Genomic DNA, 13,551 nt, shown 5'->3' with positions numbered 1-13,551 from the left:
GGTGATGGGGAGGGAGAGCCGTGCTCCCCCCGGTCCCTTCCGTGGGGACGAACGCAGGACCTCGCCGGGCCAGCGCGCTGCTGCCGGCGCAGGCCGCGGGGTCTTGGGGCAGCAGAGCGGCGAAGCAGACTCCGCTTTCCAGGATGAACTGCGCTGGCTGCTCAGCGCTTTGCAGAGGGCCAGCCTTACACCTTCAAAAATCATGAGTCAGATCCTCAAGTCATGAGATTAGGAAAAAAGTTTGAAGGCTTCGCATTTCCCATTAACTTTTTGAGCTGCTGGGGTTTTGCGGGGTCACATTTTCAGGCTTTCCTCCATAACCAAGAAGTCTAGAGGCTGCTTTTTCCCACCTTCCAGCTGAAAGCAAGTTCTCCAGTCACTCCTAGCCTATGGAAGTCAGGGCTTCAGGCAGAGCAGCAGATGTTCCAACACTTTTGATTTCAGATTGGTCAACTAACTCTGCAGCTTGCCTACAGCTAGACTTCAGGATTGTTTTTTTTCCACTTTCCACCATTGTAGGTAGTATCTGCTGTGCACTATAAACTGCTGAAGGTGTGGGAACGCACGGGCCCCGGTTGGTGTGCCACCCGTGAAGAGTTTACGCGCTGGGGAAGAGGGGAAGAGCTCCGAAGGGCGTTCGGAGAGTCCTGCCTACCTGCTGCACTATTTGCAACAGAGCACAGACAAATAGCGAAATACTGTTTGGTATGTAAAGGAACATTTCTTTTAAAATAAGGGACGCCAGTTTTCAGAGAGGGGATAGTCTTCTCAAGGGGAAACTTTAATTTGGAAACTGAGGAAGAAGAGGCACCGATTTTGCCTACCTTTGAGGCTGGCTGTACCAAAGTGGCCTAAGAAAGAAAAGGGATCTTGCTGGTAATTAGAATAGAAGCCTTGGTGGGTGTTGTGTTCCGGAGCTTTCGCCAAAACATTTTCTCCTCAGAGGAGTTTTTGCTTGCCTCAGGAGCACGCCTGAAATATACCTTCCCTTTTGAGTCCACGACGTTTGGTGTCCAAGACCAAAATGTGTGCAGGAGTGAGCGCATCTTCTGTGTCCCTGGGGCCAGGCTAGAGCCCCCCTTGAGTAGAATACTCAGGTGGGTATGAGTAGGCACTGGGTCCTCAGCACCAGCTCTTCTCCAAGTTGATCATGCTCTGCCCAGTGCAGATGCAGCTTGCGTATGCTAGGCTTCGATATTCTGTTTTGATCGCCTTCGTTTTTTTTTTTTATTATTATTATTTAAAAAAAGATAGTAACAAAACCAATGGTAGCATCATCTGAGCCACTGCAGTTTAACAGCCTCAGGAAAGATTAGATTTCCATGTGAGGAGAGATTAAAAAGACTAACATTACTCTGAAAGCAGAAGAATAAAGAAAAAAGAAAAAAAGAGTGCTTTAGGCTATTATTATTGGCTAGATATAATAGAAAATATTAAAGTGAAAGGTTAGAAATCTGTAATAAATAGTGATAACCTCTGGTGAGAAATCTGTAACAAATCGTGATCACCTCTGTAGTTTATCTGGGCTGCAAGGCTTTGGTAAACGTTGAGCACTGCAATGTGCTGGAACAACAGAGGCAGATAGGAGCAGATCTTAGCGGCTCAGGTATTTCTGGCTTTCCCTGTGTGTATGTCCTTTTAGCTGCCCGTTTCCAAAACACTGGCTCTCATTTAGACATCCTCCCTAGGAATATGAGGTCTGCACTAGTATGACAGCACTGCACAGGAAGCCACTGCCCGTGGCAGCCTCTCCATCAGCTGTCCCAGGATCATCCAGACCCCACAGGGCTCAGAGCCCCTCTCTTGGGTAGTCTGGTCTAGCCATTTCATCATCAGGGCTTGGCTTTGCGGACGAAGATTTGGGAAGGGCTTTCCCCACGCTCACTGCAAGCGCGCTGATGGCTGAAAAGGCCAATGCGGGATAGGCAAGACCGGTTGCAAAGAGCACACCGGCAGGTCTCCTTGGGTGGTACAGTCGAGGCACGGTTCTTTCTGCGCTGTCTCTTCTCCTCGAGACTGATTCTACGCGTGCTCTCAAAGGAGGCAGCAGCGTTATGTGTGGTGTGTCTCCACATCTCCCGATGGGAGGCCAGGGTGGACCACTGATGGTGGTCAGTATGGCCAAGGCTGAGGTGTTGTTTCAGGGAGTCCTTATATCTCCTCTTTGGGCTCTTCTCTTGCGGCAGCCGGTGGCGAGTTCACCGTAGAACACAGTCTTAGGTGATCCGCCATCCTGGAAACATCTAGCCATTTAGAACGGCATTGCCATCGCACAGAAACGTGGTGGTGGTGGAGACAAATCCTCCTTGCCTGGTTAGCCTCTCAGTGTGAGCAGCTAAGTAGCGGGTACCACCAGTTAACTGCTGCTGTGGTGCCCGAATTAGCACAGGCAGGCATCCCATCTCATTCACTGTCATCGACCAGTTTTTAAACTGCTTTTGAGTTGCTCCTGATTGCACAGGCACAGTTCCATCTGTTCCAACCCCTTATCCACGGCTGTTTTCAGGCTGGTTCTTCCTCTGTCTTGGCCGCTGATGGTATGGGTTTCTGCAAAGCTTACTTGGTGCATTGCGCGTGAGCTCGCTTGGGATGTTGGTTTTCCTCTGGCATCAAACTCTTGGAGCATTCTAGCTGCCCGGAGAAAGGCAACAGATTTAAGAGTTTACATAGTCCACAAGCTGCAGCTCAAATTTAGGTGCGAGTGCGAGCATCGCCAGGAGTGTGAATGTGTCCTTCATGGACTGTTTGAAATTAGCCCAGTAAACACACCAGTACTGAGGTGTCCATTCATTCGGGTGCAGGCTGGCTCTGTGCAAGGTAACCCTCACCCGGTTAGCTGTTAGACAGCTACGTGAAATCACCCCAAAGTGGGGGCTTGAAAGACAAGTCGAAGCCATCTTTAAGAAAACTTTCTTGAATTTGTAATACAAATTACATTTTTAAAAGTCGTTTTCTCAAGGGGCCTTTTAATACAAGAAAGCATTTGTAACTAGAAACATAGTCAAAACCTGTCACATTTATTGAATACGAAAGCATAGTCCTGCTAATTTTTTCCTCACAGTTCGGCTTTCAATTTTCATAGAAAAAATCCCGAATATTTAATCTTGTGGTTATTTGGAGTTCCAGGCTCTACTGACAAAAAACAGAGTGCTTCTCACTGAATATTCAGGGTTTGACTGTTCAGAAGTAAATTGAAATTTTCAAAACTGAAATTAAGCAATTAAAGTGCAGGATGACAGCGTGTGCGACGGTCCTAGCTGAATACACAGGAAAATCCAAAGCAAAGTTAAGTTTTCTTGGAGACTTAAACATATATTCTTCTTATGCCAAGGAGTTAATTTAAGCGCGTAATTTCTTTTTCATGCCTCTTTTAATAGCATTTCATAAGTATAATTTTATTACTCTGTACCAAGCTGTAATTTAACTAGAGTTAGAATGATAATAAAAATTCAGCTTTTAATGGAGGGGAGAAATTCATTAAAGTACAATTTTCCATAACATTTAACAATCTAATAATTTTTCTCCAAACAGTAAAAGAATGATAAAGAAAAAAAAATAACCAAACAGCCCAGCTGTGTGTAATTAAGTTTTGGAAGCCCCAACTAAGATTCGATTAGTCACGAGGATGACAAAGTGGGGGACAAATCCAAACTACACAGTGTTTTTAGCCCGATGAATAGCTTTGCTGAGTAAGAACGCTCTAACACTTAAAGTTACTTGTATAAATATCTGCAAAAACAAGAGGCAGAAAAAAAATTTAAAATGTAATTCTTCTGTACAATTTTTACAGATCCTGAAGTTTATGACTTTCTTACAGTGTTTAGTGATAGCAACAGGTAGAAATACTTATTTGCTGCTCTACGTTTGTTGTTACCAGCCCCTCCTTCCCTCCTTCCAGTTGCTTCCAGCCACCAGCTCCTAGGGCCGGATTCTTCCCACTGGACATCAGCCTGCTGCGTGTGAGCTTTGCTGGGACGCTGCTCCCTGTCAGCATCGCACTCTGGGGGCATTCTGGCTGTCTGCAGGCTGGTGGGTGACCCTCCAGTGCTGGGATGTTTCTGAAGTCCTGACAGAGTCCAGGAGGGAGAGACTGAAATGGAAGCAAAGATTGGGACTGACCTGCAGCCGTACCAGGCAGGCAGGGAAACTGGTGTAGCCACTGCTGTGGTGAGGAACTGGAGATGCTGAGAGAAAAAAAGGCAAAAAAGAGTCGGGGGAAGACGTGGTTTGAAAAAGGCAGGTGGATGTGTGTTCTGTGTGTCACTGTCTGGGGAATGACAGACAGAATTCCTCAATGTCGCCACACTGCTGCTGTCAGCACATGCCTGCGAAGCCCCACTGCCAGCACGTGTGTTTCAGTTCATGCAAAGCAGATGCTTCACTCGGTGCTGTTTTCAAAAGGCATCTCCACTGCAGACGGCATGCCTGTCAAACAGACTGCGCTCATGTGGCCTTTTTAAGTGATATATTCATGTTTTCTAATAGAAAGCTGGTTTTCCTAAGATGACAGGCCGGAAAGAAACACCAGAGGCCAGTCTACAGGAAGGCATCGCTGGCTACAAATGTCAGAAGGATGTAGGCCAGTGGAAAATCTTGCTCTGTAAGGTTATATAACAGAGATAATGATCAAATAGTTTCTTGTGTGAAACAACAATCTTAAGTTTCATCTTAATCATTTTCTTTCTTAGATCAGACCCAAAGCTTAATGGCACAATTCTGGAGAAAAATGCAGAAGAATATACTGCACTGGCTGTAGAAATACCCTATTTTAGGGAGATGAGGTGTTCTTTGGGGCAGCGCTCGCTCTCTGCGTGTTTCATCCCCAAGCACTTATGTGCTCCCTACATCAGTGATCCGAAATCTCCCTGGGTCTTCCCAGTTAATAGAGTCCTCTTCCAGCAGTGGCATAAAGGAGGTGGCTAGACTATCTTCCCCTCGATATATATGGATACGTTTTCCATAGCAAAAACCTCGCTATGGACAATTTCAGTGTGAAAGTCCAGGTTAGGCACATACATAGCATATACGCAGTATACATCTGTAGCAGGTCTTCAAGAACACTTGCCTTTTACCCCTTCCGTCTGGTGGAATGCGTGTGTCCTACTCACAGTCCATGTTTAGGCAGCCAGCAAACAAGAATTTTTTAGGGGGAAAAAATATTGCATTCTTAGTTAGATACTGACTGATGCACAAGTATGTGGGTCTATCAGCAGCTACGTGGACTGCTGTTAATAGATCTACTGAAGAACAAAACCTCTGTGTCTTCTAATTTTTTTCAAAGCTGTTAACATCTCTTAAAACTCTGTTAGTATCTCTTTGGCTTTTGATGAGTGTGAGTAGAAACAGCTGTGTCTAAACCATTCCAACATCGAATGAGAATGGTCTTGAAAATTAAAGATTTATCTGTGTACAAACAAAAGAACAACCGTTTAGCCAGATTTAGATTATTTAGATTTTGCAATGTTTTTGTTGAGTCACTACTATCTGGTCCCCGAAAAGAGACTGGTAATTATAAAGCACAATTACGATGCAATTCCAACAAAGTCTTGGAAGGCAAATAGGTGTGACATTTAAGACCCCATCAGTATGAGATAATTCTCCAATTTTCACCACCGATGGTGATCTCATGACAGCTAACTAGGACACTATTTAAGTTCTAAAAAACCAGGGTGCTATTTAAGTTCTAAAAGGAAGTTAGACATAACAGGATATGAAAATGCTGAGAACCTTTATCAGTAGTGAATAGTATAAATAATATAGCTCTTAAAAACACTCCAAGTCAATTTGGAAACAAACTCTCTCTATAGTCTGTTTATATTTTAAAGAGAAAAAATAGTCCAAGGATGCAGTAAATGGTTATCATTTTCCCACACAACATTTAGGTATTTTTAAACGTGCTCAGTACTGGATTTTAACATCTAACTCAAATAGATTTCCCTTCTACTCTAATTCAGATATTTCAGGTACTTTTGGGAACATTTATTTTTTCTGTGTTGTTAAGCATCCGTGGTTTACTACAGCTACACTAATGTCAATAGCATGAATTAAAATCTTCCCCAGGGACAAAAACTGGACACTGTTTGCATATTACACAACTATTTCCTGGAAGAAACAGGGGAAAGTTGCACAAAGTTCATTTGATGTATTATTACTGTCTTTGGGTATATAAAATACTGTCCTTTTAGGCATGTTCTCGCCTTTTCTGCTACAATCACCACGAACCTGCATAGGAACAGTAGCTGCATAAATAAATCCTGTGCTGCCCAGAAATCAGAAAACATTCAAATGCAGAGATATGAATGAAATGGAAATTTCAGGAGGTCAGGTACACACTGGATCATTCACATACATACGTACCTATATCTATGCATACAAATATCTTCATTTATAAATACACACATCTATAGGTATCAGCGCATATACATGTTTATATATGTATGTAAGATGCACTAAAAGCACCTTTTTTTTAGAACATGTATACCTAGACACATTTATGTATCGGAATTTGACCAATCAACATCTATGTATACATTCAGAAATACCTAATTGTATTTTTCTGTCTTTCTATTTTTACAGATACACGTAGTCTGAAACTTTAAAAAGCCACTATATAAACATGTCGAGGTGCCAGCGTACTTTAATGCCAAAAGCGACATGCCAGAAACCAGAAAGCTGCCAGAGAATTTTGAATCAGAAAATTTGATACAGAGTGAGTATCTTTAACCGCTTTTCAGGGGCCAGGGAAAGGAAAATTCCTGGCTCCAAAGGCTGGGTGGGATGAGACAGTGACACCTTTGGCGAGCACAAACTCCACCTAGTGGCAGGTTCGGTGGTCAAGTTTGAGAACACCAGCAGCTCCAAAGCACAACCTCTGTTGTGTGACAGGGCTGGGAAATCTAGGAACACAGATTTGAGCCAGCTACCTTTGGGAAAGCAATAAAAAAACAGAGAAGAATGTACTACAGATGTTTCTTCAGCTTTCTGCTACTCATCAATTGATGAAAGCCTTCCAGTAATAACCCCCCCTTGCACTTTTATAATAAGGATCGTGAATTTGTTAAAAAAACCCCTTTACATTAACACACACGTACATTTAACTTGTTTTATCTGTTTTATTACTGTCAAAGATGTAAAAAAGATGTGAAAGGATTAATTTGCTCCTGCTTCTTCTTAAGCAAAGTGTATGGACCAGATAAATGTACAGTCCCTGGAACTCCTTTGGGGTTCACTGGTTTAGAATCATTACATAAACTTTTGTAGCATTAGGTTTAAGGGTAATTCCCCCTTTAAATTTTTCACTAAATTAGTTCACATTTAAAAAAAAAGAAATTGTAACAATTTCTATGATTGATTGCCACTTAAAAATAATTAAAGCTTATTAAAATTATTGAGGACACTATTTCTGCTCTTCCACTTCTCTGCTATTCACAACAGTATCCACATAGACCAGAAACCACATGTGCCTTCAGGAAAAGGAGGAATTATGTAAATATAATGCACATTGGCAGGAAAAAAAAACGCTTATGCAAGGTTCATTGCAGAAGTTGAGTAGTCCAAAGAGAAAGAACAGCAACAAAAAGATCTTAATTAAATCTCGCAAAGGATGACCGAAGCATCCTGTTTTTTTGATGATGTCACTGTGGCACAGAGGAGGCACTGTGAAAGCAGAATCTGGGCATCGGATGTCCTCAGAGGGACAAAGCGTTCAGCGGAATCAACTCCTAGGTTGAAAATAACTCCAGACGCTTCTAACTATGTTATATAAAATTTAAGGAACTCTGAAACTAGGAAAGCTGATAACGAAAGGCAAAATACCTCCAAAGGCACATTGTATGTCAGTGAAATTAAATAACATTTTCCTAGGCTTGCCACAAACATAATCCCTCTCTTATAAAGCATTCTGAAATGTACTCAGTTTAGAAATAATTCCTTATTTTATATTTATGCTAGAGCTTGTGTATATTCATATAAACCAAGCATAACTTAGTATGCTTAGTTTTTAGCTTAGGGGCAAACACAGATGCTGGACAAGATTAATTATGGTAAGGGTTATATTTCCTATTCACCTGGACTCAATTTTCAGAAATGAAATTTTATTTAGAGGGAATGCTGATAATTAGAATAGTAGGTTTCTCACTTCTGCTTCTTGGACTAATGCAAGAAAATAAAAATTCTGCTCATCTCTACCAGTAATGAGATTCATTACTCCAGCTGCTCAACCTCCATCGGAAGAAAAGCCACGTCTCCTGAGAAAAACGTGAATATTTAACCCATAATAATCTGTTTGTCATACCAATGTATTCCACAGTAACTCTGGTTAGATTATTTTCCTGCAAGAAAAGCTTCACTAGAGGTTCCTTAAGTTCTGGATGTTCAAAGCATCCAACTGGAACAACGGTGGGGATGTCTGGTGTTCATGGGGCCCGATTCCGTGAGGAGAGTCCCACGGGCTCGTGCCCATTCCAGCAGGAGTGAAGGTGTTCAGCACCTCTCAGAAAGGAAAGGTCTCTCCCAGCCTCAGTTTGCCAGAACACTTACTAACACACTTAAACTCCTCTCAGGTAGTGCTTCCATGTTAACTTGGAAGTTTTATTGCTCTTTTTCCAAGTCAAACCAGAAAGAGGCACATGTATGTCTAAGTAACCGAGTACCCTCTTCAAAATGTGAACTTCAATATTCTTACTTAGTTTGTTAAACCAAATAGTATCTTACATGAAATATTGTAATTTTGCAAGAGTGTCATAATTAAAGTGGTACTCGGTAGACTGAAACAGAATAAAATTATTCAGCAAAAACCATGAAATGCCAGTATTCAACTTTTCACATAAAAAAAATATATTTTGTTTTACAACACTAACAGTTAAGGCCACGGAACTCCAGCAAGATGCTAATAAGTATATCAATTGCACCTATTAAAATTACCAATAAATATATAAAAAAAGTCTCTGTGTTTAAAATCACAGCAATCAAATCAATCAAAAAAACAACCATCAACTTCTCTAGTGAGTCATGACTGTTTTCAAGTAAAAATGGCACTATGTGCTTTAAGCCTGTCACATTCTTAGGTACTACAAGAGTGTCAGAGTAATATACAAGTAGAAGATTTCATCCTTCTGTCCTGGTTAGTCACAGTGTCCCTGGAATTCTCCAAAGTACGATTCGCGTTTTCATCTTTACTCTCTTCTCCAGATAAATCTTCCTTCTCTTTGTCTTGTTCACTCTCTAACGGCTTTCCAGCTTGATCTTCCTTCCCACTACATACGTTCTTCTGCCCTGTGAGCGGCTTTCGCTTAAACAGGGAAAACTGAAGTAAAAAACAGATAAATAACACACCTAAACCAGTTAGCTGTAAAATCCAAGATTTAAAAAAAAAACAAAGCCTTTTGTATATACCAGTCAATTTAAGTCACACGTCTCTTTGGTAAAATAAATCATTTTTAAAAAACAAAATAACTACTTTAAAAATGTTAATGAAAAATACTCTGCTGCAATAATTGAAATGTGACAAAACAGCACAAATGAATCAGAGAAGTTACTATGATTGCACGTGATCAAATTACACCCTCTTAAGTTTGCACAAAGTACTTCAAGTGGTGCAAAATTATTTGTGTTTCTTTCTCACAAGAGTCTGAGGCAAAAACGCAGGCTCAGATCTGCAAAGCCCCAGAGAAATAAATGCTTAATATGCTTCATCGTCACCGTGTGTGTAGTCCATTAAAGTTAACGACAGTTGTTTCTGTGTGAGACTAGGTGCCTGCGTGAAGGTAATTGGTGCTTAAGGTCTTTGTTCACCAGGAAGCACCAGTCTCCGCTGAAGCCTTTGGATCCTAAACCTGCAAGAAATTCCATGTAGGTACTCCTCAACGCGAGGAGTATATATACACACGAGTGTCTATAAACACTCTTTAAATCAGTGCATGTTGGAAATAGATACAAGGTCAACTAGCTCAGCTGCTGCTTTCAGAGAGAAATACAGTGAAAAATATTTTTAGCTAATATCCCATAGGAATCAAGTCCTAAGTTTTCACCTCGCCAAAATCTGATGCGATTAATGATGTCTTTTATGGGCATGCTATACCTGAACAGGTAATAACGGGCTTTGTCTCATTTCTACTGACAGAAGTACTACAGTTTATTTTAACAGAGCAATTGTTCGGACTATTTTAAGTTATTTTATCGCAAAATAATATAAAAATTTAAACAGAAGGAACAGGTTGCTCAGATTACGCAGATCACGTAAAAGGCTGTATTTGCTTCAGCTTGGTAACCGCCCACTGCCTCCTCCGTCACTGGTGACATCAGAAGGAAAAATCAGGCCACGTACCTTTTTCCTCCCAATGACTCCTCCAGTTATTTGGTCATCAGTGTTCTCTGAAGAATTGTTCACAGTGCGATTGTCGGTGCTTTCTTTCTCTACAATAACGTAAACTTTAAAATTATTTCTGATTCTTGCAAACTAAGAGCAGAAAAAATCCATCCTTCAAATTATTTTTGAAATAAAAGTCACTAAATGAAATGTGGATCTTAAAAAAAAGCAATTAGAATATTCGGTTCAACTTGATGCACAGCCTGACAAAAATGCTCTGTGGTGGTTTCTTTTTTTTTTAATCTCTCTGTATCATGCCGTTGTATTATTCTCCAGATGCTCAATTTTCCAGAACAGACCAGTTATGGCAGTGACATTATATAAAATGTTGTGACTTGACACTCATAGTTTCCTCTTGCTGACAGAGGACAATGTCTTGCACACTGATTTTGAAAGTATATTCTAATTTGGAAAAGCTGACTTTTAGGGCAGGAGTTATGGTTCAGCATGAATTTTTTTCCATAGAAACAATTCTGTGAAAGAAGGAACTTTCCATCTGAGTTGATGTTCCCATGTTTAATTTTTCCTATACTCCCTGCAGGAATTATATAAATTTAGAAATTAGTATCAAAACTTCCAGATCACTGGATGATGGAAAAATATTTAAGCATCCATTCTGGACAAGCTATTTCCATTATAATATTGAAAATAAATGGCATAGCTTCTCTAGTATTAAGGCAGTGGTCTTTTTTATACCACATTTGTTATTTTCTTTCAAAATTTCTAAAATAAAAGATGTATTTTTTTACTGGTCTTGCATATAGGGCACTCAGCTACCTGCTCCCCAGCTTATCTAAAGGAATATAAAATTAACTCAAATGTCATCAAAACCACAAGCAACACCTACACTGACATCTTCAGCGTCTCGGAACAGCGTTCAGTAATTACCACGTTTCACCTCAAGTAATCTGTTTGTGAACGTAACGAGGAAACGTGAGCGCACAGAGATGAGGAAGACTTTGGACAAGCTTCTCTGTTGAAGTGAAGAAACCCAGCACCTGAAGGAGTTGCTTGCAAGATAATCCATTACTTTTGTCACCATACAACTGGAACTGCTCTTAGCAAGTAAGATACAGTCCTGCCAAGAGAAAGTCCTTCTCGTGGAATTCCTCCATCGAGGGAGGAAAAGGACTTTTTTCTTTCAAACCATTAATACTAAGTAATGGTTTTTTGCCCCTCGGATTTCATCACCTCTCAAGAACTGCTTTACTGACTCCTGACAATAACTGCATTGTTCAGTATTTTTATAATAGAGATTGTTTAGAAAAGTTTTGTCTTTCGAAATGTTCTATTCCTTTTTAGAATGTCCATAACTCTCCAATTCTTAAGAATTGTATTCTTACCCTGCTGAATGACGGTCTCTTGCTGAGTGGTCTCTTCTGTCTATAGAGAAATAAAACAATGAAACTTCTACTTTCTAACTTGGTAACATGTTTTCCTATAAACTTTTACATAGGTGTTCGTCCCTCTACCAAAGCCACCCCAAACAGCTCCACACACATTCAAACTCATGTAAGTCACAGAACCAAATTATCTCCAATAACTTAACAGGAATAAATGCTTTTACCTCTACAGTTTCCACTGGGCTATTACTGCTTTTCGCTCCCTCAGGTGTTTTACTACGTTTCCCTTTTTCATAATTTTCCTTTATTTCTTCTTTTTTCTCTGTTCCTTCCCCTCCTCCTCCTGCTGCTTCTTCTGCTTCTTCTTCTTCATCTTCTTCTGTTTCTTCTTCTTCTTCATCATCATCATCATCTGTCTCTTCATCTCCAGAGAAGTTTTGTTCCTTCGACAAAATGGCCAAAACAAAATTTTGAAACTCATGCCACACAATGATATCAAGATCCTCATCCTATACCAGTTAATCATAATCTGATTTGACAAAGATCAAGAAAACTAAAAAGAAAATGTTCCAAGGAGTAGACAGAGTAAGGGCAAAGCCAGGAGCCCGCATTCGAGGTTTGCTAATTTTAACAGACTTTTAAAAAACAGACCTCCAGTGAACATTAGGAGTGCAGCTGACTTTTAAGTTTTGCTAACATGTGTCTAATGGACAAACACTGAAAACAAACTTGGTTTTGGAAACAAAATACATATTTTAAATGTCTGAAATATGACAGTAGTAATTCCAACACTGAAAAAAAGAATTAATATTTATTCTCCAAGAAAATTAATAAAGCAATACCAGATACAATGTTCTGATTCATCTGACAGACACTGTAATTTGAATTTACGTTGGTTTCAGCCTAGGATAAAACCTCAATATAGTAAAATAAAATAGCCAGGGGTATTGTAGATGTTTTAAAGTGCAAATACTATTTCTGTAAAAACGTGTAGAAAAAAGAACCAATTACATCCTTATTATTCCATTCAATCAGATTGCCATTACTATGCTATTTATGTATTTACAACAGCAGGAAATACAGTATTTTAAACAGAAACATTCTCCCTCACATTCCAGAAATAGAAGGGCCTAAACCAAGTTCAAGATGGACTTCTGATGTCAAACCAAGTGAACCCTTATAACTGCATCAGAGTGCCCAAATGTACCGTTACATGTTTGCCTTCTGATACTTTTCTTCTATGATTGATTGAAATACAGGCATTGAACCAGTCAGAGAAACAAGAACAAGAAAATTCTTCTGTTCCACTGCAGCCTACGTCATGATGAGAACTGGTGGGAGCAGGAAAGGGTTTTATTCTGGACAGCTTTGTATACTCAGGTCCAAATGCTGTCTTCTATCTTTTGTCAGTGTTTTCCTTACTCCCTCTTACTTTTTTGAATTTTTGCTGCTTGTCTTCATAATGACTGTTTTCATGCTAGTCAGGAGGAGACCATCAGCTACTGCTTCTGGAGGCTGGAACACAAGGCTGCTTAGCCAAGGACGTTAGAGGTATGCAAAAGCTTAACAGGTTGGTTGGTTGCTGGCCTGTTCTCTGCTGGGTGAGCTAACTGTGTAGCAAAGTATTTTGAACCTTTCTTAGGAGCTTTCTGCCGCCTTAAGCACAACTGCACACCTGTAATTCAGAATCACAGTGATACCCCGGACATTCAGCTTGTACCACCTTCATCGTTCTCTTTCGCCCCACTGTCCACAGGCTTGTCTGGTGCCCTTTGCTGCTTCAAAGACCAAATTTTTAAACTTGGGATAAAAAGCCTGACTGTGTATACCAGCATGTTCAGC

General features: G+C 40.4%; 1 protein-coding gene across 1 annotated transcript in view; it reads right to left on the bottom strand.

The window, feature by feature from the left end:
- Positions 1-2,413: 2,413 nt before the first annotated feature.
- RPGR (retinitis pigmentosa GTPase regulator) overlaps positions 2,414-13,551 on the bottom strand; it is a gene marked incomplete at its 5' end in the record, with an annotated part of 54,150 nt that continues 43,012 nt past the window's right edge. Inside the window, 5 exons of the mRNA XM_010133816.1 lie at positions 2,414-2,631; positions 3,875-4,090; positions 9,157-9,304; positions 10,325-10,413; positions 11,710-11,749. Coding sequence (XP_010132118.1) covers positions 2,414-2,631; positions 3,875-4,090; positions 9,157-9,304; positions 10,325-10,413; positions 11,710-11,749 — 711 coding nt within the window. The remainder of the gene's footprint in view (positions 2,632-3,874; positions 4,091-9,156; positions 9,305-10,324; positions 10,414-11,709; positions 11,750-13,551) is intronic.

This window comes from Buceros rhinoceros, unplaced genomic scaffold, assembly GCF_000710305.1.
Source record: "Buceros rhinoceros silvestris isolate BGI_N320 unplaced genomic scaffold, ASM71030v1 scaffold21173, whole genome shotgun sequence".
In the NCBI taxonomy this organism is placed as follows: domain Eukaryota; kingdom Metazoa; phylum Chordata; class Aves; order Bucerotiformes; family Bucerotidae; genus Buceros; species Buceros rhinoceros.
Note: the sequence above shows the minus strand (reverse complement) of the source record. Positions and strands in the feature narration are given on the sequence as shown.